The sequence below is a fragment of the Spea bombifrons genome, chromosome 2 (genome assembly GCF_027358695.1).
Source record: "Spea bombifrons isolate aSpeBom1 chromosome 2, aSpeBom1.2.pri, whole genome shotgun sequence".
NCBI classification, from domain to species: Eukaryota; Metazoa; Chordata; class Amphibia; order Anura; family Pelobatidae; genus Spea; species Spea bombifrons.
This window is the reverse complement of record NC_071088.1, coordinates 9782716-9806314: the sequence shown is the minus strand read 5'-3', so window position 1 is coordinate 9806314 and position 23599 is coordinate 9782716. Positions and strand designations below refer to the sequence as shown.

Below are 23599 nucleotides of genomic sequence, written 5' to 3'. Positions count from 1 at the left end.
CCTCTAGATCCATGGGCATTTTTTCTCACCAGACGTGAAAACAAACTCATAGCTAAGGTAAAATTTGCCACCAGACGGGCCCATAGCCTTATTCTGGAACCCAGGTTCCCTCATTATTACTAGTCAAGAGCAGAATAGGAGACGTGGTTGAAATTGATCGATTGTCAGCCCTGTTGTATGACTCCTAGACATAATTCCACAAAATTTGGGACCCATGACTTCTAGACCCATGCGTTTAACCTGTACATTCGCTAACTAGTGGTGTTATTTTATTTAACTGACAGTCCTGCAAACACCACAGCTTTATTACCCCTGGAGATCTCCCTCCCGGAAATGTTGAGAGTTTTGATCGATTTATTTTACTTGGTAAGTTCCTGATCAGTTCCCATGCCCATTTAGATACACGGTTACATTGCCAGGCCTGTCTTCATCTGATTATGCAGCATTTGTACTGATCTATTTAGAATGATTGTTGTATGTCCTGGGGTGGGTGTTCGCTGTTACTGAATTCCTCACTATTGAGGCATTTCAGCTACACCATTGAAGCTTAAAAACTCTTTTAAAATGGGCGGACGTTCTGTCCTTTAAAAAAGTTCAAACCCTGGCTGAAATTTAAGAAAGTTCTGCTTTACTGAGAGGGAGGTAGATAGGTGGAACAGTTTCCCAACAGAAATGGTACAAGCATCTATAGTGAGGGAATTTTAACATTCCTGGATTAGGCATAAATCTATCCTAAATCTAAAATGAGACCAAGGATTAGAGGGGCCAAATGGGCCTAACCTGCCCTTAAATTGTAGGTTTCTATGGTGAATAAACTGTAGCCCTTCATCATGCATTTTTTTCTTTATTTATTTATGCATTTATTTCAGTTTTTTCACACAAGAAAGGGTAAGAAACAGACAGAATCTCTTTTTTTTGGATAATATCAAATCACAAACCTAAGGACCCTCATCCTCAGCCATGACACATACACTGGTTGCTCTATGACATCACAAACACATGAACACTCACAGCAGGAATAGATGAGCTGTGTGCACATTCTGCTTGATCGATTCGAGGTGATAGTGGCTTGTTTTGTTGACCTGCAGCCATGCCCATCTGGGCATACTGCGGTATTTGTATAAGCCCTCTCGATGATACTTCCAACGTGGCAGCCATATGTTGCGGGCACACATTCCACCAAGAGTGCTTGCTGCAGTGGTTCCGCTCCTCTCCAAGGCCGACATGTCCACAGTGCAGAACTCAGTTGGGCAGCAGCCAAGATGTCATTGAAAAACTTTTCTTTGATATCAGAGAGCAGGAGGGTCCCACTCTTAATGAAGAGCTGCTAAAGAAGGAGGTGGAGAGATTGAACGCTCTTATCCTCTTAAAAGAGGAGAGGCAGAAACAATTCTATGACAAGGCATGTGCAGCGCATGACCTGCGGCAGAAGAAAAACGCCAGGATGGAGGATTTACAGAAACATCTTAGGGAGCTGAAAACTTTGTACTCAAGACAGGAGGAGCAGCTGAAGATTCTAGAACAGCAGCTGTTGGAGAACAAAGTGGCCATAGAGGAAGCTGGGACGTTAAAAAAGAGGTTAAACACTTTGGAGAATGTGGAGATGCTGCAGACTCAGAAACCAGACATGGAGACGGCAATAAGAGGAATGGCGTCAGCGCCAGATGCCTTGGAACAATTGGCCATCTACTATGTGTCTGTAGCTAAAGAGTGTAACCATTTGATGGATGCACAAACAAAATCAGCAGAGATGACAATGAACTTGAAGAGGGAATTAGAGGCCTCAAACTTCAGGGCTCAGAAGACCATGCTTGAAATGCAGAGGTCACAGGAAGCCCTCAATAACACCCAGATGGAGCTTAGCGCCATCCGAAAGAAAAAGAAAGTGCAGCTCCATCACAAAACCTCACAGCCAGCACCCAGCGAAGCAACCGGACGCCTGCCATTTACCATCCCGGCTCGCGTTGGATTCCAGCTTCCAAAACTTCGCTCCCCCCGTCACGGGGCACGATATGGACCTTGAGTCCATCATTGAAATTTAACCATATGAACTATTTATGGTCTTTAGTATAAGTGTTAGTATAAGTGTTAGTATAAGTGTTAGTAGTTAATAGATAAGTTAATAAATAGATTGTAGGCTATAGTGTTGTAAAGTTGTCCATTTTATATTTTTCTGGTGCAAAGAAAATCAGTGTTTGGTCTGTGTTATGACTTTTTGCAGGAGATACAAAGGTCTGTCAGAGGGTAGGCGTCCCCAGTGAAAAAAAAAGCCAAATGGCTAAATATTTAGTTAAAGATTTAGAAGAATAGTGGAAAGCTCCGGTTAGCCTGCTCTCTGAAGTTCCCAAGTATGATTCAAATAAGCCACATATAAGAAGGTGATCAGGTGGCTCCTTTAACCTGGAACACTTAAAAACTATCATTCATTGTACAGCGCAACAGAATATGATGGCGCTATACAAAACAATAAATAATAATAATAAAGGGTTCCGCTAATATTACAGTGACACAACATCATTTTAAGCTTCCCTCATTTAATTTAATGATGGTGTGGTGTGTGCCATAAGCAGCTTTCTTAACTGCCTGCTCCCAAAATGTGCAAAATTTGATTTCCTCATTATGTTGTCTCCTCTTGTTCTTGATCAGTTTCTACCCCTCCATGGTGCTGCTTTTGCATGGATGGTGACTTCTATACAGGAGATTATTATAGCTTGTTTCTTGTTTATTCAAAATCATGAAAATACAAAAACCACAAAAAACTTCTCCCCCCCCGAGAAACGGGCATGCGAGTCGTAACCAGGGTTGGCATTCGTTGTTCAGGACCTGCAACTGTGGTGGCTGCGGACTCAAAGGGTCCCCAGGAATGGGCCCCCAGGAATGACGGAGTGCGAGCAGCTCCCGCTTTTGCCAGGGTGTTAATAAATTAAACTAACCATGTATGTTAAATAGACTTCGAGGAAATGTTTCTGTATCTATACATATCTTCATAGGTGTACAGAACCCATTTATCACTCCCATCAGTGTGTTCCAGTGGCATGTGGTGTTTGCTAAGTTTAAGTTTAAATGGCTAATTGAATCCCCTTAGAGGTAAATCTTCCCTGATGGTCAGTGAACACCTAGTTAATGTAATGTGGATTCTTATGCTATGTTGTACATATCGTATACAATGCATACTAAAGACACTGCTGTAAAGAGTACTTCAGGTTCTTAGATGGGCGACACACTAATCCTGGCCGTGCTCCAGCCGCCACAAACAGCAGAATAGCGTTCCTCCAGGTGCCACAACGCGGTAGGACTCCCTTCCAGTCCGATGCCAGAATTCAAACATAAAATCGAGCCGAAGCGGAAATGAAAGCAACCATCAACGTAGTAAAATCTAAATGAAAAAACTTTATTAACATCCTTGTAGAGCAACAGTAAGAAAGGCTTCTGCAGGGTCAGACCTCGCGCCTGGCACTTTTCGCACTAGCGTGCTTACTCCATATAGACTGCTTTGTCGCCATCTTGATACGCAAAGCCTGCCCCTTAACTGTGGAAAGGGTATACACTGACCCTAAAGTTTTCTTTCCCTCATGGGGAAAATTGGGTTTCAAATGAATTTCCTTACAAACACAACTCTCCCAAACCCTTAATACAAAAAGCAAAACTAAACAAAAAATAAGGTTTAACCCAGTCGAACGCCCCTAACCCAGTTGCAAACATTGAGATCTGAAATTCGCTCACTCATGCTGGGGAGACCACAAGAGCGATGCAATGGACAAAACAACTTTTCTATGAGAAGGGCAATAAAGCAGACTCCATCCTCACACACAAAGTCAAATTGGCCAAGACTAGGACATGATCATACAAATGAAAAACAAACAAGGTACTTTACTGACCTCATCTACGCTACGGAGCCTTGTAACTTCCCCCCATTTCGCTGATGTCCCACAAACTTCACTGACTTTATTTGGAGAAAAGTATAGTTAAAATGATACCATTTATTTGAGAATCGATGTTTACATAATCGAGCAGATAAAGCCCAGATATCGATTCACTATTCACAGGTGTCCAGCCAGGGACACAAGATACGTTACAATATGTGAAAAGATGGGAAGATGGCCTGGGCTCGGTGCTGGACGAGTCAGGTTAGGGTAAAATCTGTGAGGCGGTTTGTCTCTATCTGTGTAATCATAAAGAACAAGCAGTAAAAACACCTTTACGCTGGAATAAGATACCGGTGCAACGATTTAAAATGCACATGTACTGGAAACACTGTGCACAACAAGGTTCCTATCTCTGTGTCTATTGGATATGCCTCATGCTGGTTCCAGTGGGATCCCAGGTACATCACACAAACAAATACCTCTAGATCCATGGGCATTTTTTCTCACCAGACGTGAAAACAAACTCATAGCTAAGGTAAAATTTGCCACCAGACGGGCCCATAGCCTTATTCTGGAACCCAGGTTCTCTCATTATTACTAGTCAAGAGCAGAATAGGAGACGTGGTTGGAATTGATCGATTGTCAGCCCTGTTGTATGACTCCTAGACATAATTCCACAAAATTTGGGACCCATGACTTCTAGACCCATGCGTTTAACCTGTACATTCGCTAACTAGTGGTGTTATTTTATTTAACTGACAGTCCTGCAAACACCACAGCTTTATTACCCCTGGAGATCTCCCTCCCTGAAATGTTGAGATTTGTTTTACTTGGTAAGTTCCTGATCAGTTCCCATGCCCATTTAGATACACGGTTACATTGCCAGGCCTGTCTTCATCTGATTATGCAGCATTTGTACTGATCTATTTTGAATGATTGTTGTATGTCCTGGGGTGGGTGTTCGGTGTTGCTGAATGTCTTATTATTGAGGCATTTCAGCTACACCATTCAAGTTTAAAAACTCTTTTAAAACGGGCGGACGTTAACACCCCGGGGAGGGGACAGACATGGCCCCTGATGCCGATCTCTGTGTTGCTGAATGCCTCAACATGGAGGCATTACAGCAACACCATTTAAGCAAAGAAAGTGATTGTAGATCACTTTATAAGCTTGTTTATATAAGCATTTTATAAAATGGTCCTCAACTATTTCTATGGAGCAAATGGCACTTTTAATCAGCTGGTGGGTTATTGTTGAAAGTGGGTTTTCATCCATGCATAGTACAGAATGTGATTATTTCTTCTGCGTGTTTTTTCACCCCTCTGTGCGGATGTATGAGCCAAATATACCAGATAGCCCGCGCTCGTGATCTGACAAGGCAGAGTGTGAGAGGTCACGGTTGATGGGATAATAGCTACAAAAGGAATGGATATGCTCACCATCTTCCATAAAATAGAAATATATCGATCAAACAGGAAACAATGCAGAGCCAGATAGATATATATATAGAAACAGCACAAAAGAGTGTGTCGTTTTGCTGAAAATCAACTTTATCAGGAATAAGGTCTAGTGTCCCTTTTGCTACACAACTACCTATTGCGGTACGTGACCCTGCCAAGAGGTGCGCAGCAGCCACTAGCACAGGGAATGGCCAGTGTCTCTACGTGAATCTTTTCCTGTAAGAAAGAAGGTGTTTGCCTCACTGATGACTGAAAAATGTGGGATGTACTGTCCATTAAAAAATGTCAAACCCCGGCTGAAAGTTCAAACCCCGGCAGATAGTTCTGCTTTACTGAGAGGGAAGTAGATAGGTGGAACAGTTTCCCAACAGAAATGGTACAAGCATCTAAAGTGAGGGAATTTTAACATTCCTGGGTTAGGCATAAACCTATCCTAAATCTAAGACGAGACCAAGGATTAGAGGGGTCAAATGGGCCTAACCTGCCCTTCAATTGTAGATTTCTGTGGTGAGTAAACTGTAGCCCTTCATACATTTATTTCTTTATCTGTTTATTTCCTTAACATTTTTTTTTCACACAAGAAAGGGTAAGAAACAGACAGAATCTCTTTTTTGGATCATATTAGTGCAATAATACTCGCAGCTTTATTTAAAAAAAAATAAAGTAAAGTCATGTAACATACTCTGGGTGTTCTTTGTGTTACAAACCTAAGCATCCTCAGCCATGAGAAATACACTGGTTGCTCTATGACATCACAAACACATGAACACTCACAGCAGGAATAGATGAGCTGTGTGCACATTCTGCTTGATCGATTCGAGGTGATAGTGGCTTGTTTTGTTGACCTGCAGCCATGCCCATCTGGGCATACTGCGGTATTTGTATAAGCCCTCTCGATGATACTTCCAACGTGGCAGCCATATGCTGCGGGCACACATTCCACCAAGAGTGCTTGCTGCAGTGGTTCCGCTCCTCTCCAAGGCCGACATGTCCACAGTGCAGAACTCAGTTGGACAGCAGCCAAGATGTCATTGAAAAACTTTTCTTTGATATCAGAGAGCAGGAGGGTCCCACTCTTAATGAAGAGCTGCTAAAGAAGGAGGTGGAGAGATTGAACGCTCTTATCCTCTTAAAAGAGGAACGGCAGAAACAATCCTACGACAAGGCATGTGCAGCGCATGACCTGCGGCAGAAGAAGAACAGCAGGATGGAGGATTTACAGAAACATCTTAGGGAGCTGAAAACTTTGTACTCAAGACAAGAGGAGCAGCTGAAGATTCTAGAACAGCAGCTGTTGGAGAACAAAGTGGCCATAGAGGAAGCTGGGACGTTAAAAAAGAGATTAACAACTTTGGAGAATGTGGAGATGCTGCAGACTCAGAGACCGGACATGGAGACGGCAATAAGAGGAATGGCGTCAGCGCCAGATGCCTTGGAACAATTGGCCATCTACTATGTGTCTGTAGCTAAAGAGTGTAACCATTTGATGGATGCACAAACAAAATCAGCAGAGATGACACTGAAATTGAAGAGGGAATTAGAGGCCTCAAACTACAGGGCTCAGAAGACCATGCATGAAATTCAGAGGTCACAGGAAGCCCTCAATAACACCCAGATGGAGCTTAGCGCCATGCGAAAGAAAAAGAAAGTGCAGCTCCATCACAAAACCTCACAGCCAGCACCCAGCGAAGCAACCGGACGCCTGCCATTTACCATCCCGGCTCGCGTTGGATTCCAGCTTCCAAAACTTCGCTCCCCCCGTCACGGGGCACGATATGGACCTTGAGTCCATCATTGACATTGAACCATATGAACTATTTATGGTCTTTAGTATTAGTGTTAGTATAAGTATTAGTATAAGTGTTAGTATAAGCATTAGTAGGTAATAGATAAGTTAATAAATAGATTTTAGGCTATAGTGTTGTAGAGTTGTTCGTTTTATATTTCTCTGGTCCAAGGAAAAGCAAGTGTTTGGTGGAGACAAGCCCCCAATAACACCTGACTTTTTGCAGAAGATACCAGAGGGTATGCATCAGTGAAAAAAATTCAAATAGCTAATGATTTAGGTAAATTAGAAGAATAGTGGAGAGTGCGGGCAGTTGGAGTTCAATGTTGATAAAAAAAATTGCAATTTGGATGAAAAGGTAAAATATAGTATTAGCGCGTTGTGCTGTCAGCGACAACGGGAGAAAGAGACTTGGGAGAGGGAATTGAGGCAGGCAGGAGGGTAATGCAAGAAAGAGGTAGAAAGGACAAGCAGGCTGCTGGATTTTATAGCCAGAGGTATTAGCAGCAGAACAAAATGTGGTGGTTCTGCCACTTTAATATGTTTACAGCAGGATAGACGGGCTGACCTGTTTTATCTATCATTAAATGAAATGTGTCTATAATCAAAACATCATTCTCTTCCCAAAGAATATACGATAAAATATCAATTCTGTCACTTTGGTTTCCTTAACTGTTCCAACTCACTGTGTGTAGAAAAATGGATCTGATTGCAACAGTTAACAAATCTCGTCTTTCTCACATCTGTGTTCTGCTCAAACACTTTTCCAAGACTTCCTCAGGTTTATAGGGGGAGAGGCAAATCAGCTGCTATGAAGAGTATAAAGGTTTAGATTTATTGGGCGATAGCTCTTGACGTACGCCAACCTGTAAACATAAAGTAATGATCACACCTATAGTGTTTAGGTCACGCTATTACATTATGGCCAAGCATGAAACATGTGAAGTGAAATGCGCTCATTGTAAAGGAAATATAGTTACAAAGTATTTACAAAGTTATATCCTGTCTCTACAAAAAGAATATATATGGATCTCCTCAACCAGTCCATGGAGCGGCGCTCCTGATATTGTGCAGTGGAATTTCTAGAATATGCCGCTGGTTGTGTGACCTGTTTGACAATTCTTTCCTTTAAGCAGATCTGTTGCCTTCACCAAACCCTACTTTTTACAGTTCAGTCCACTAACACAGATTTAAATCACACCTGGGAAATCTCTGGGTTTGACTTGGAGTCTCTGGATGAAGTGCGTATTCCCTGGGTCTCAGGGTCTCGCTTCTCTTTCTCCAGGACAGCGAAGTGTTAAGTTACGCCCACTCCCTGCCCAATTCTCCTCCTACTACCAACCCATTTAATGGTACTTAGGGTTAACCCCGCCCTTGTTCACAACTATCTCTCCTACACCCACGACTAGCCATACCCCTCGAGCAGCTATGCCTGCCCTTGTGCATGGATAGCCCTGCTCCTTCGTGAAGCTTCATGATGGAGAGCTCCTGGCAGCCTGCTCTCTGTAGTTCCCAGGTATTGCTGGTGCACATTATACGCATGGTGATATAAATCAACTTGAGTCCAACACACAGTAAATTATAGCAACATTTATACATATTTCCAGGTGCTGTGTAAATTTTAGCATTTATCTGACAACCCTATTATGTCCTCTGTTTGAAATGACATATGTACAAAAAGAGAACAAATAGAACACAGAATCCAGGTTCCCCAAAACCAACAAAATAAAGAGCTGCCAGCTATATCATTTCTTAAATGAACAGTAAAAATCTACTATATATTGAAACTCACATGAGGGAATTTAACTGAAAACATAGTTAATTATTATTTAGGATAGTGTTTGATGCACCTAGAATTAGTTGGGTTTCTGCAACCTCAACAAAATCATGGCCGAAGACCTCTATTGGTTTTTTTGGAAGCATGCGCTGACACATGGTCAGTCATTTAACTTTTGCTCTTGTTAAAAACCATGGCAGAACATCTAGCTCTTTTGCTGGTCTACAATTAACAACAAGTTTTTAAAACCATATCCATGGAACGCTGGAATCTTATAGTTAGAGGTGCTGATTGGGCTAAACACAGACAGGTACAGTAAGCCAAATGGGCAATGCACTTCGCTTACATTCACGCATGTGAACGCTCCGGGTTTTGCCTCAGATAGTGTGGGGCTAGCCCTGCACTCAACGTTGCATGCCTTGCTCAAAACCATCTCTGCCTAAGCCCCTGGGGCAAACCCTTAAGAGTTCTTACATACCATAATTATCATTCATCCTTATCATTGCCCTTTCATTTTTACCAGTAAATAATGTTTGACTTTTATATTTTTCTAATATAAACTAAATTTGTGATCACATCATTTTGTTTAATTCCAGCTGTACATGGGGCGTTTTAAATTCAGGATGTAATGGCTCATTTTTTAGCAGTTTAATAGTAAGGTGATCAAACAAGGTGATGCAATCAAACAAAAGCACATATATATAAAATTACACCAAATACAACCGGTTATTAATGTTTAATTGTATAGTATAATGTGTTACCTTGACATGAAACAAAAAGTGTCACCTGGAAAAGATGTACCGTTTGTAACCCTGTCTGCCTGCTCTGATTTGAAAGTAATCACCCACTGTGCGTGATTATTTTCGTGCCGGCATCCTGCTAGGCATGGCACTTACACATACCTCGGCGCTCCCCCGGTAATATCTATGAATAATACAATTATGCAGCATGTTACATTACCTGCCAAGTGGAAGTGATGAGATGCTACAGGGTTTTTTTTATGTTAGAAGATTTTTATAAAGAAAAACTGTATGAATTAATATAAAGCAACCACTTATGTTGGAACGAGAGTTCCTATTCGAAAGCTAGAGTTTCAGAGGTTTATATGTAATGTTAAGAAGTATAACTAAGTGTGAGTGTAGTAGATAAGTCAATCAGCCTCCCAGAAGAAGTGGTAGAGGCTAATGAGGGGATTTAAACATGCATGGGGTTGTCATACCGCTCCTGAATCTAAAACGAGATCAAGGACTGATTAAGGTTTTGAGTCTTTACATTAGGAAAAAAAAAGGCAGCCAAATGGCATCAAATTCTGCATTTCTGAATATTAACAAAAACCATCATTGAAAAAAAATATGCTAATGAAATAATATCAATGGTGCTTTTATACCAACCCTGCTGATTGTAAACATTTGTGACTAAATTGTATATAAAGAACATGATTCCCTATGGTTTTTAAATGTATAAAGCTTGCACAGATCCATTTTTTTAAGTTCAAGAAAGATTGAATAAAGCACTTTTCAGTATTAATGTGGACCTGTTAAAGATCCCACATAGATGGAATGACAAGTTCCTTTGAGGCATTCATATTTTATTTTTCTAAAGGACTGAAATACTCATATACTGCGTTTGTAAAGGGAGAGAGGAGCCGGCCCTGAATTCGTGGTTGATCATAAAATATTAGATGGGGATGTTGCTTGGACCCATATCATTGCCCAACAACCCAAATCAAGAAATAAATACTGAAAACTACCAACTTGGGATACGGACATCACTTTGTTAACATACTCACTAACCAACATGTAACTGTTTCCAACCATTGACAATCTGTCAGCGGCTAAACAGGAGAGAAGTTAACCCACAACATTAGCTGCTGTCCTGGAGTGCCATCAGCCAACCAAAGCCCATATGGCCATGGAGATAGAAGCACTGTTATCAAGCCACACTGGACCCCATGGGAGTAACTTTCCACAGTTCTGACTACAGAAAGAAGAGGGCACATTGGCCTGCTCTGGGTCTGTTCCAAGGTGAGAGACCCAAATATACGGTCCTGGTCAAAAGCCTTCTTCTAAATGACCTAGATGTCTGACTCGTAGCTGCTGACCAAGCCTTGCTTCAGGATCAATGATTAGGCGGACAGGGAATTGATCTTTCAAATAGGGAGAGCTTTGGGTAGCCTAACCTGGCACGGTCCCAGGTATGGTCATGGTATACTTGACCTATAGTGACTTCTACGCTCACAGAGAGTCTTGATTTTAATCCCATTAATGCCGGTTTCAAGTGAATGCTATTCATACTATAGACAATACTGCAGCTTAAATTCATTGCCTTCATTGGGTATGAAGTGTTCTTATAAATTTTAATTACAAATTATTTTGTAACTAAGGTAGAATGATTATTTGTTATAAAGAAGAACATTACAACCTTTGTTTCCAGAAAGCGTTTTAGCTGAATATGATACATACTGTGATGACGGTGGAAATATCCATCATTGGGTTTAGATATGAAGTTCTCACATCGAGCTGTGAATTCTGAATATTGGTGCAGATTAAATTTGCAATGATGAAGTACACACTTAAATATACATAGTTTTAAAAGGTTTTCTGTGATTAGATATTTAATCCTTTGTAAATAAAGCCAGACATTTCTAGTGCCTTTTATTAGTCATTTTTCTCATGAAATATCTCCTTGATAATGTAAGAACAGTACGCAGCGTGAGTTGTAAATACAAAATGTATTTTAACCTTAGATTTAGTTTCTATGGAAAACCTGGTGGACTTGAAAGGAATACTAATTTTTTTTTAATCACTTCCAGTTGGATTATACTGAAAAAACCACTTCTGCCGTCTGGTTTCTTTTAGGGACAACCTAGCAAAGGTTGCAGTCACTGGATATTAATGTCTGTCCCCACAGCCCAGCTAGTGATAGACATGAGATCTATTACATGCATTAGACCTTAGTGTATAAAACGTACACAACCTGGCCCAGACTGGCCATCTGACACAAAACCTGGTAAACTGCTGGCCAACAGCAACACGCACTCACGCGCATATCCAGCTGTCAGCCACACTGACGTCATCAGGCAGTCATGGACTTAAAATGCCGTGGCCTCCTCACATTGCCTGTCTGGTCCTGTACACAACATTAAGTACCTGTGCGAAATCTGGTACCCAAATGAAATTTTACTGGTACCCTACTGGCAATGTTGAGTAAATATCAATTATGGACAAAGCAAGGGCTGATCCTCTTTGGGAAATATGGGCACAGTTAGGCTACCTTTCACTATTCCTTTACAATCCAGAACCATAACTTTCATGGGGCGTTGCTAAAAATATCAATTTAACTTTGATTTATTAGATTATCTCACTTTTAGCTTTATAATTTTGGATTACTTTTAGGAGTAAGGAATCCTGTTATATTAGGGATCTTCCCATCCTAGGAATATAAAGGAAGTATATGTAAGAGCATTTTGGATTTATAATGTATGCTTACATCCTGTTTTTTAGGAATAGCATTAGCATACCTGGGCACTCTCCGGGTTTGCCGGGAGATTGCCGGTTGAAGCACCGCTTCTCCGGGTCAAGACCCGAATCCTTCAGGTCGTGGGAGCAGGGTCTTTACACACCCTGCTCCCCATCCATTTTCCATTTAAATGGGGGTGTTTCCCGCTGACATCAGCGGGAATGCCCCCGATGTCAGCTGGACCTCCCACTGACGTCAGCAGGACTGCCCACTAACGTTAGGGGGAACTCCCATCTAGATCATCGGACCGACGTCAGTGGGCAGTCCCGGCCATGTCCCGCAAGGGAAGGCTCCGGGTAGCCAGAGCCCAGAAGTTCCCAGGTATGAGCATTAGATAAGAAAACAGTTAAGTTTAGATAAATCAGCAGATATAAACATTCAGTTTTAAAGAAGGAAGTAGACATAAAATTCAGACAAGCAGAAACTCATGTCAGCTATTTTTATATCATGTTCCCAATTCTACCCCTTTCCAGAAAGGGCGAGGTGTCTAGAAAAAAAACAAGTTTAGCCATTTGGCCACAGAAAATCAGATAGCACGTTAAAAGTTTAGATAAATCAGCAGATTTAAAAATTCAATTTTAAAGAAGGAAGTAGACATGAAATTCAGACAATGGGGATTGGGGAAGAATGTTTAAGAAAATAAGTCTAAATATTTCAGATTTTTGTCAACCAAAAAAAACTTAAGCAGAAACTCATGTCAGCTATTTTTATATGTTCGCAATTCTACCGCTTTTCCCGAAAGGCCACAGAAAATCATATATCACGTGTGTGACATTATCTGTATTATGCTACAAATGAACCTGTATAAGAAGTCGGTTTAGGCCCATTCCAGAGTCAACTTGTCTGCGTACGAAAATGCGCCTTGTGTTATAGAGTACTCGAGACGGTGAATGATTTTTAGCTTCACCTTAACACCATCCAGAAGCAATACCCTGCGCCCCCTCCACTTCTTTTAGCTTTCGAATGCCCTAGTTACGGCTCTGTTACGAACCGTGACATCCAAGTAGGTTTGAACTTTTTTTAGTGGCAATATCTAAGTGGAGTAACCATTGTGCGTTTTAGGACAGCCTTTTATTCGGCATTATTATTTTCACATAACAACCAGAGAATAATCTAAGGTGGGCTCGGGACCGACTCTGCCTTTGACAATTTTATTTTGGATTTCTAATTAAAATTGTGTTCTTTAACAACTCAGTTGTCAAGCTCACTGTTGGAGTTTAATATGGAAAGAGCTGTGGAATTATCCAGTTCACTGCACTTAAGTTATCCTTGATTTATCGCTGAACTAAATAGCAGTGTTCCATGCCATTACATTTATTTTTAGCACAATAATGACACCATTTAGATCCTGCTAACAAATGTCACAGTGTACACTTCACTGAACACAGTTCTTTGGACTGACCCTAGTTTAACTTCCAAGAAACAAGTCAGAGAAATGTCATCAAATATTCTACGATTATTTCCAATTACGTTCAGAGCTAAACCTTTCAACAGTGACGTTTATTAATCACTTAGTAACGTAAAAAATACTTGTAAGTCTATACAGAAAAAAAACAGGACCACAACACAAGAGATGAACTACCGCTGTTATACATAAGTAATCCAAATGAAATCACATGGACTGAATGCTGAGTATGAGTAATAGTTGTTTCAGTTTCCCATTTCACATTTACTGACAATCCAATACTCGTGGGGATTATTCAAGGGTGCGCTACTGGGTGATTTCAGAGTGCAGTTGCTTTGATGACCTCACACATGAGCTTGGGGAGTATTTTACTGGCCAAGTCTTCAGATATTAGCTCTATCCAAATGACACGATTACTATGTGTACATACCGTTTTTGCCCGATTATAGGCCTATAATCGGGGGTTTAGCACAGGGATGCGCAATTCGTACAGCCTGGCGCCCAGGGCATGCAGTTCCGGGGGGCGACGGGCAGGTGTTTTTTTTCCTTTCTTTTTCATTTAGCCCTGCTGTGGGCAAGCAGCAGGGTTAGGATCCAGGTCCCTCGCAGCACCCGCTAGACACCAGGGAGTCTGGGCATGCATTGGTAAGTCTGGGGGGGCAGAGTGGCATTTCAGGGGGGCAGAGTGGCATATCCAGGGGGCAGAGGATTTTGTATGACTGTTTGTATGACTAACTGCATAATAGATCGTAAAAATACATGTATTCCTGGTCATTAGATAAAATACTGTTTTACCATTCCACTCGTGTGTAATTTTTTTAAAATGAATTTTTCTTTAAAATATCATCAAACTATTAGGGTGTGGCCTATAATCGGGTGCGGCCTATAATCGGGTGCGGCCTATAATCGGGCCAATACGGTAACTATGGACACAGAGTCCGTATGGGAGGAACCTTACCCTACCAAGCTTATGCTGAGTCATGGTGGATAGCTGGCTTTGTGTTGGTTTTTTTTGTTTAATTGTGTAGGCTTTTGCAGATCCAACACTTTAAAATTCAAAATGGCAAAGCATCATCTCAACAGAAAACAATCCAAAATACAAAAAAAGACTGTCAAGCTCCTGGCCTGACTCCTACCTTTCAGGGGAGTCCTCCATGTACCGCTCGCACTGCACCATCCCCTCCGTCATGGCCTGGGGCTACATTGATTTGTTGCAGGCCGCATCCCCGGCCTGGAGTTAGGTACACCTCCTGAATAACAAGTGTGCGTCTGGCTACCAGTAAGTGGGCATGTCTTGCTGAAATGGTGCTATCGGTCACCACGGAGATGGAGGAGAGTGGGGGGAGTCATCCCCACTTCAATACAATTCAACAGTAGGGGAGGAGTCTAGGGAAGTAGGAGGAGTTACTGCTTCCCCTATAAAAGCCCCAAACCCCATACCTTCAGTGCTTGCTTGTTACATGCTGTGTGTTTATCTTGTGTAGTCCTAACATTCCCTTAAACCTATAGTACCTGTTGGATCCATCTTTACCTTTTTGACCTCCTGCCTTCTGACCTTGCTTGTCCCTGGACTTTGTGTTACTCGGTTACCCTGGCTAAATACCTGGACTCTGCTTTCTTCTTTAACTACCCTACCTTGGTGTTATTTGCTTCATTAAAACCACTGCTTGCTTTGAACCCTAGGAAAGTTGGTGGCTCTTCTTTTTGTAATCTCTGCCCTACGCTCCACTGGCCCAACCTCGCCAAAGGCGTTTTTCCTGCCCCAAACATTATGGTCCAATTTTCAGCTAAATATAATTTACTGTACTATTTGATATGTGTCTTGTTTGCTCCACTTTACGACCTACATGCAAAGAAAGCACCGATCTCATAATTATTTTGAATTCAGCTTAATTAGGACTGTAGTACTTTTTGTATAACATTTCATAAACTTCTGAAATTGTATGGCCCATTCATCTAACAAAAAGTCACATTTTTAAACTGCTTTCTCTGATAATATAAAGCTATTTCTGAAACAGTACTATTAACGGCTTAATTGCTGCTACTTGCTGTAAAGTGAACAAAGCTGATATGAGATGGCTGTATTGATGGAATGTCACAGCACACCGCAACGCTCAGAACTAGATGTTTTTTAATCTTCTTAAAATGTAATCCTGTATAATTATACACGTACGTAAATGTTGTTAATATTAAGACTGTGATTATAAATCCGTTAATTAATCTGGTATGGTTGTTATGGTTATGACAATGTTCTCCTCTCCAGCCTTCTTTCTGATGATGACTTTATTTGTGAGGAGACAGCAGAGGTGCAGAACACCAAATTAAGACTTATTTAACAATTACTTTTTACTAGGGATGCCACATGTGCATACCAGTGGACTCACTTTGGTCACTATGGTGTCTCTGAGTGAAGCCCTGCCTCCCTGGGTCAGTGCATTTGTTTTTGGAGGGGGTGGTGCTTGACCGTGCCCATTCCTCAGCTTCACCCCGCCTACTTCATAGCCACTGAATGCTGTCTCTGGCCAGCCCCACCCCTACATACAACTAGCCCCACCCCATCATGAGACCATTCCCTGGAAGTGGGATAACTCCTGGTAGCCTACACTGGAAAGTTCCTAGGTATGATTTTTTTTCAGGACACATATATATATATATACCTTACATATTACTGTAGGAATGTGTGACCTGTGGTGCCTTAGGGCAGTGGTTCCTGTGACAGCGATGGCAGTACGTATGTGTATGATGATCAGTGTATATGATGTGGGTCAGTCAGTGTATGTATATATTTATCATTAAATAAAACATAAGTGGTGATCTGGCTTCTGCACCTTTGACCTGGGTTTTGTTGAAAAGCTAAGGGATCCATGTATAAAGAGATGATCATTGTTTACCTGATTTGCATATACCTACCCAGAATCATTGGCACTAAAGGGTTTCTGTGGGAAAAACAAGCCTTCAGGCTTGCCTGGCTGATGTCAGTTAGTGTTTTCTTATTTATTGTTGATTAATTTTAAATGCAGGGGATTTTCATCACAATATCTATATATATATTATGTGTGCACAATACAGCCCCGGGGGGTAAGAATGGGACAGAGGGGCCCTATGAATGAAGTGCAGGACAAGGTTACCCCCCTTGAATGCCAGGTTAAAGGGTTAAGGGATGAGTAAGCTAAATTTTGGGCAGTTAAAGGGTTAATACATTTTGTGGCACGTGCAAGGCCAGATGGGAGGGGGTAATTGTGCCTCACTGAGGGGTATATATACCGTATTTGCTCGATTATAAGACGACCCTGATTATAAGACGACCCCCCAAAATCTGAATATTAACTTAGGAAAAAAAGAAAAAGCCTGAATATAAGACGACCCTAAAGGAAAAAAGTTTTACCAGTAAATGTTAATTCATGTAAACTATTTTTTTTAATAAAAGCTATGATTGAGAAAAATATTTTTTTTTGTTTTTATTTCTTGTATTTTCCAACCTGTCCCCCAGTTACGCACATCTGCCCCCAGGCTTGCCACTCCAATATGGCACTGTGGCCCATGATATGCCTTTTAACCCTCTATATGCCACTGTGCCCCATGGTATGCCTTTTGACCCCCTATGTGCCACTCTGCCTCCAGAAATGCCTTATACCCCTATATCCCATTCTGGCATTTAGGGGGTTAAAATGCATATTATGGGGCAGAGTGGCATATAGGGAGGTATAAGGCATTCCAGGAGGCAGAGTGGCATTAAGGGAGTTAAAAGGCATTATATAGAGCACTCTGCCTCCAGAAATGCCTTATACCCCTATATGCCACTCTGGCATTTAGGGGGTTAAAAGGCATATTATGGGGCAGAGTGGCATATAGGGAGGTATAAGGCATTTCAGGAGGCAGAGTGCACTATTAAATGCCCCCTTAACGCCACTCTGCCTCCTGAAATGCCTTATACCTCCCTATATGCCACTCTGCCCCATAATATGCCTTTTAACCCCCTAAGTGCCAGAGTGGCATATAGGGGTATAAGGCATTCCAGAAATGCCCTACACACACACACACACACACACACACACACTTACTTACTTACCGGTGCTTCCAATTTCCTGCTGTATTGCCGGGGCAGCGGGTTGACGTCTCATTCCGCGGCAGCCGGAAGGAGGTGGAGTTGGCAGCGGGGGTTTGTATGCGTCCGTCGCAAATACCTTCCCCGGCTGTCAGAGATCAGAGTTCCCCGCACCGGTGCGGGGAACTCTTATCTCTGACAGTCGGGGAAGGTATTTGCGACGGACGCATACAAACCCCCGCTGCCAACTTCACCTCCGGAAGCACCGGTAAGTGTGTGTGTGTGGGGGGGGCGTTAAATTGGGGGGGGGGCGACGACAGGAGGATCCAGGTCCCCTGCAGCGGTGCGGGGGATCTGGATCTTAGTCTCCTAATCAGACCTCTGTTTGAGGTCTGATTAGAAGACGACCCCGATTATAAGACGGGGGGTATTTTTCAGAGCATTTGCTCTGAAAAAAACCTCGTCTTATAATCGAGCAAATACGGTATATATATATATATATAAAGGGGGCATATGGTATAGGGGCAATTAATTTTAAAAGAATATTTTCACGCCCATCCCTTCCCTATGTTTCAGCATCAGCCAGGTGCTCAAGTTTGAGGCTGGTACGATGCAGGAGTTAACTATTTATAGGTATGGTTACTTGTAAGTGCAGGATGCCCCAGGGGCATCTGCCCCTGTGAATCGCATAGTCGTGTGGCTGCCGTGCTAGGGGACGCCGGCAGTTCCAGCAGGGATACAGGTGGATACGCCCATACCAGCAGGTTACTTAATTGGTTATAATTTTTTGACAGTACTGTACCGTTTTGACGGTAAACTGTTTATATACTGTGTCAAAATGTGTTTGGCTAATAAATGGTTAAGCTTATAAATGTTGTTAAAACATTAATAAAGGTTGAGTGTCGCGGTGCTATGGTAATATGTGGTCTGCACCGCGGACAAATAAAATCCATAGCTGACATTTAATAAAGTTTTAAAATAAAGATTGTCTCTTGTGTTATTTAGCAGGGGGAGGGGAATCTGGATGCTAATTTATTCAAGCTTGGTGGGGAAGGGATAATGGTCTGGGGCTCTTTTTCAGGGTTTGTGCCACTTAGTTCCAGAGAAGGGTAATATAGAACAGGGTGCAGAATGTGGGAACAGTTTGGGGAAGACATTTTTCTATTCCAGCATGACTGTGCCCCAACGCACAAAGCAAGACATGGTTGGATGAGTTTAGGGTGGAAGAACTTTACCGGCCGCACAGAGCACTGACCTCAACTTCATCGAACACCTTTGGGATGACTTGGAACAGAGGTTGCGAGCCAGGCCTTCTCATCCAACATCAGTGCCTGATTAGAAACTCTCCAAATCTTGTGGAAAGCTGTTCCAGAAGAGTGGAAGTTTTATAGCCACAAGGAGGGGGTGACAACTCCATATTAATGGCCATGGTTTTGGAATGGGATGTCCAACAAGCTTGGTGTGAAAGTCAGTTGTCCACATACTCTTGGTCATATACTGAATGTATTTACCAACCAATCACCAAATTATATTTCTACATTATGAAAATAACAAAGAGTAACATGATGGATTTCTGGAGGCAAATCTGGAGCAAAGAGATACAGTTAGAGCAATCAGCAAATAAACCAATAGAGTGATCCCCCGGATTGCTCCTTATTTAGCACTTTACCCCAAATTGCATCCGGGCTTTGTCTTTAGAAATATGGCCTCAAGATCTTTGCACTAAAATGAATAAACAATTATTCAGCATTTACCTTCCTATTATGACAAAAGTAATAATGTTACTGGGACAAAACTGTGGGCAGCCAGGAAGATGAAGATACAGTGTGTATAGAACAGCATCAATACCTTATTCCTTTCTTGTTTTCTGCTGGAATAAAGGCCAATCCAAGCTTTGCGTACCATCCTCAGCGTTTAAGCTTAGAAATGTGGAAGCACTTTGGAGAGATTGCAAATGTTTGCACTGGCAGTAGAATTTTGGCAGATCTCTGTGTATATGAGGAAGTACCAACTGGAACAACAAACGCAGAAGAAAAACATCAAATATTGGGAAATGAGAAGAAGCACCCAGACTTTCTCTCTGTGGGTACCCCAAGGCAGTGGAGGATGTGTTTTAAAGTGGGCCCTCATAAGTTCCCTTGCTGGAGATCTCAGCAGCACTAAGAATCTTTTACTGGAAGGTCCAGCGATGCAACATTAGCACCAGTGGGCACATGACTTACTTGCTCCATGGTCCCATCAGCTCACGGAGAGCCAGGATACGCCTGATGGGCTACCTGAGGCTTTAGTGAAGCTGGATACACATCAGAGCCTACGTCACAAGCCGTCGGCCGGCACCTTGTGTGCATGTTTGGTTATGTTTGTGCTGGTGAGTTGTCGTTTTGAACTTAGCCACTTCACCTCAATCTGGTTGTCCATATCAGTTAATTAGGGCTTTTTTATGACCATGGGTTTGTAAAAATCCTTTGATGCTCGGGGCTATGACAGTCAAAGTTTCGAAAATCGGACAGTTTTAAGTGGGGGGGGTGGAGTTATTCAACATATGTTTGGCTACATTTTGTTATTTCAGCAGCCTTAAGCACTATAAAAAAACCTGAGTTGTGCATATTTATGAGCCTTCAGGTTTATGTTTGATCAGTTTTGACACATTAAGCAAACTTATGCTGTAAAATCTCTGATTCCTTACTTTTATTCTTACAAAGTCTTAATTTGTCTACCATTTCGAAACCTTCGCAATTGGATTTTTCCCTACTTTTGCTTAAATGACGTGTGAACGTGATACAATTTAACTATCGTTCCATTAAAATCTACAGTCCATGTGTTATATTTTACTTTTTACAAGGTACTCCTCCTCGCCATTAAAGTTGTGCTTTATGGTTCCTTGTAAATTTGTAAATGGATCGGTCGTGCATCACCATCATCTATTTTCTCAACAAAGACTGTGAAGCACTTACCCGATAATATGGGGATAATAAGTTACTGCCAGGAACTTCGAATCCACTTTTTATACAAAGTCTGCCAATATAAACATTAACAGCGTTCAGAAAATGCATCGCCTACTTTCATCAGACAAAACTGATTTCCCATTATGTCAACTGGAACTCGGAGCGCTTGCTTTTATGCGTCTGCCGTTCCAAACTAAGTGTAAATTGCAATAACAAAAGCATTCTTAGTGATAAGATGTTCTCCTGTTTTGCGAACAGCCAATTATACTTGGCAGGTGGATTTCCGCAAGCATTTCTTTCCACCGAAATTGACCCCCGTAGCGACGGCAAGAACGTGCTACTGTAGGGCGAGAGCCCATCGGAGACATAGGACTCTCCAGTTCTCTATGACAACCAACTGAATTGGATAAATATGAGACGTTGAGTGCAAGCTGTACTCGCCCATTCGTGTTCCAAGGTTAAGTGAAGAGGCTTTTTTTTGTGTAGTTGAATCTATTAAAAAAAAAAACTGAATTGAAATAATTAGTGATAGCGTTATTTATTTGGGTTGGCAATGCGCTTTCAGACAAGCTGTTTGTGCGCCAGCAGCTCTGAAATATTTGAAGAATGTGTTGAAATCTCGGTAAATAAGCTAGTCGTGCCAAACCTGGCAGAGAGGATGGCTTTGGAAAGTTTGTGGGGAAATAAATTGGTCTTGTAAAAAGATGATTAATATAATTTCGCTTTCTTCCTAAAGTAATGGCCAATTTTGTGAGTGCTTATCTTTTCTGATGATATTTGCCACAATAATTAATTATAATTATTTATGTGTGGATTATTCCGGCGTCATCAGGGGCTGGATGATGTCCACAAAGTAATGCTCTACCTTAGTAAATGTGAAAGCTCTATAAAACGTCTCTAGATTTAATGTTTGGATTGAGCACAGACCGCCAGACTTACAGACCACGATGGTGAAGGATAGAGTAGCACAGATCATTCTTTATACGCTTAACTATAGCAGCACTTTACGCATGGCTGGCCTTTGGCAACTGGCCTACAATCCTATCACCCTGCCACACACTCGTATGTACACATACACACACTACATGCACTATATGGACAAAAGTATTGGGACACCTGACCATTACACCAACATGGACTTTAATGACATCTCATTCTAAATACATAGACATTAATATTCTTCTTCAGGGAAGGCTTTCCACAAGATTTTGGAGCGTTTCTGGGTTTTTCTGCTCTATCATGCTAACCCATTTCATGAAGCAGCTCCAGGGATCTTTTGTACACAATATATTGCAATGTAGGCACTTAAAAAGTGGTTAAGTTCCATAATCATGCCAGGAACAAAATGTATGTAGAAAATACACATTTCCACAAATCAGCTAAATAATCATTTTTTCCCATCTTTTGAGGACTACAACTCCCATTACCTATATCATCATTCTCACTGAGAGCGATGGGAGTTGTAGTCCACAAAACCTCATCAAATAGATGTATTTTCTTTATTTTTATTTTTACTGGAGAAGGAGGTTTTGGAACTGGAATACACCAGTGTCATCACAATCACTGCTCCCTGTTTAGGGATCTTACCAGGGATCAGCATTTTTTCCAGCATGTAATCCAGTTGGCTTCACAGCAGAGTAGCTGTCAGGATGAAGTGTCACTAACTTGTGTCTCAAACTCAATATGTCACCATGGTGGTAAGCAAACATAGGAGGCTGCTGGCCGCTCCAAAGGCTAAGCAAAAGAATATATTGAATATTCAAGACAATTTAAATGTCAAAATATTTCACAAATACCAGAAGAGCATAACCGTATGACATGGAGTCCAAACCATGAACGTCCAGGGCATCAGGGATTGTTTTGGTTTTTTTGGCGCGTGCTGTAACAAGCATGGGTTGACATTTCATGAGATTTAACATACGTTAACACTGATACAAGGTATCAGCCATGTATTGGCAGATTATTGGCAGATTTTAATGTTATAATTTGGATTAACATATTAGTAGTAGTATATATAATTAATGCCACTACTATTTCATTGTTAGCCGGTTGGATTGTAGAATACCTGCTGGAGGCATCTATCCAGCTTCACTAGTTGATGAATATTCAAGCATTCTCTCCCACTGGATCGTCATTTGAAAAGTAGTCCTCTAAGGACACTAAGGATTAGGTATTGTATTATTTACCATGGAAAGGATAGTTGGTGGATAGAGAATCCCGTCCTTAATGTCTAGAGGTGCATCATTTAACACAAAGCCCATGATGCCCAGCTAGCTAATCTTTTTTATCAGGGAAAACTAAAATATCTAATGTGGATAGCATGTAGCGGAGGTTAAATAATATCAAACAATGAAATACATAAAGATCTTTAAAGGCTACAGGAAGTAATTTTATTTGAAAGTGGAGGATGTCGAGGGTTAAGATTAAAGAATCAATGGATTAGATGTCACATGAGACATTTTTATTCCCCCAAGGAGATGGTGGATAAGTGGGACCGCCTACCAGCAGAAGTGGTAGAAGGCTATAATGAATATAAGACAGATTGTTCTAACTGGCCATAATATTTTAGGTTCCTATATTAAGGGTTAACAAGTTCTGCAGAGCTATTAAGGACTTATGTAATAATGAAACCTTTGTAAATATGACATATATGACGTAGCGATACTAACGTGAATTGTGGCCCATCACCTGTTAAAATTTTAGATATTAATATTTCAATGAGGTTAATAATAGGTCGTATTACATAATCCCACAGAAGGGCTCCACACACGATCCTGTTCTGTATCCAGCAGTAAT

The 23599-nt window shown here is 41.4% G+C and overlaps 2 protein-coding genes across 2 annotated transcripts; both read left to right on the top strand.

Moving 5' to 3' along the window:
• The first annotated feature begins 1090 nt into the window (after positions 1–1090).
• LOC128472632 (E3 ubiquitin-protein ligase TRAIP-like) lies at positions 1091–2023 on the top strand. The gene has a single exon (XM_053454545.1). The coding sequence runs from the start codon at positions 1091–1093 to the stop codon at positions 2021–2023; it is 933 nt and encodes a 310-aa protein (XP_053310520.1).
• A 4156-nt stretch (positions 2024–6179) lies between these two features.
• Positions 6180–7112, top strand: LOC128472630 (E3 ubiquitin-protein ligase TRAIP-like). The gene has a single exon (XM_053454542.1). It carries the CDS (start codon positions 6180–6182, stop codon positions 7110–7112), a length of 933 nt encoding a protein of 310 aa, XP_053310517.1.
• The last annotated feature ends 16487 nt before the right edge of the window (positions 7113–23599 follow it).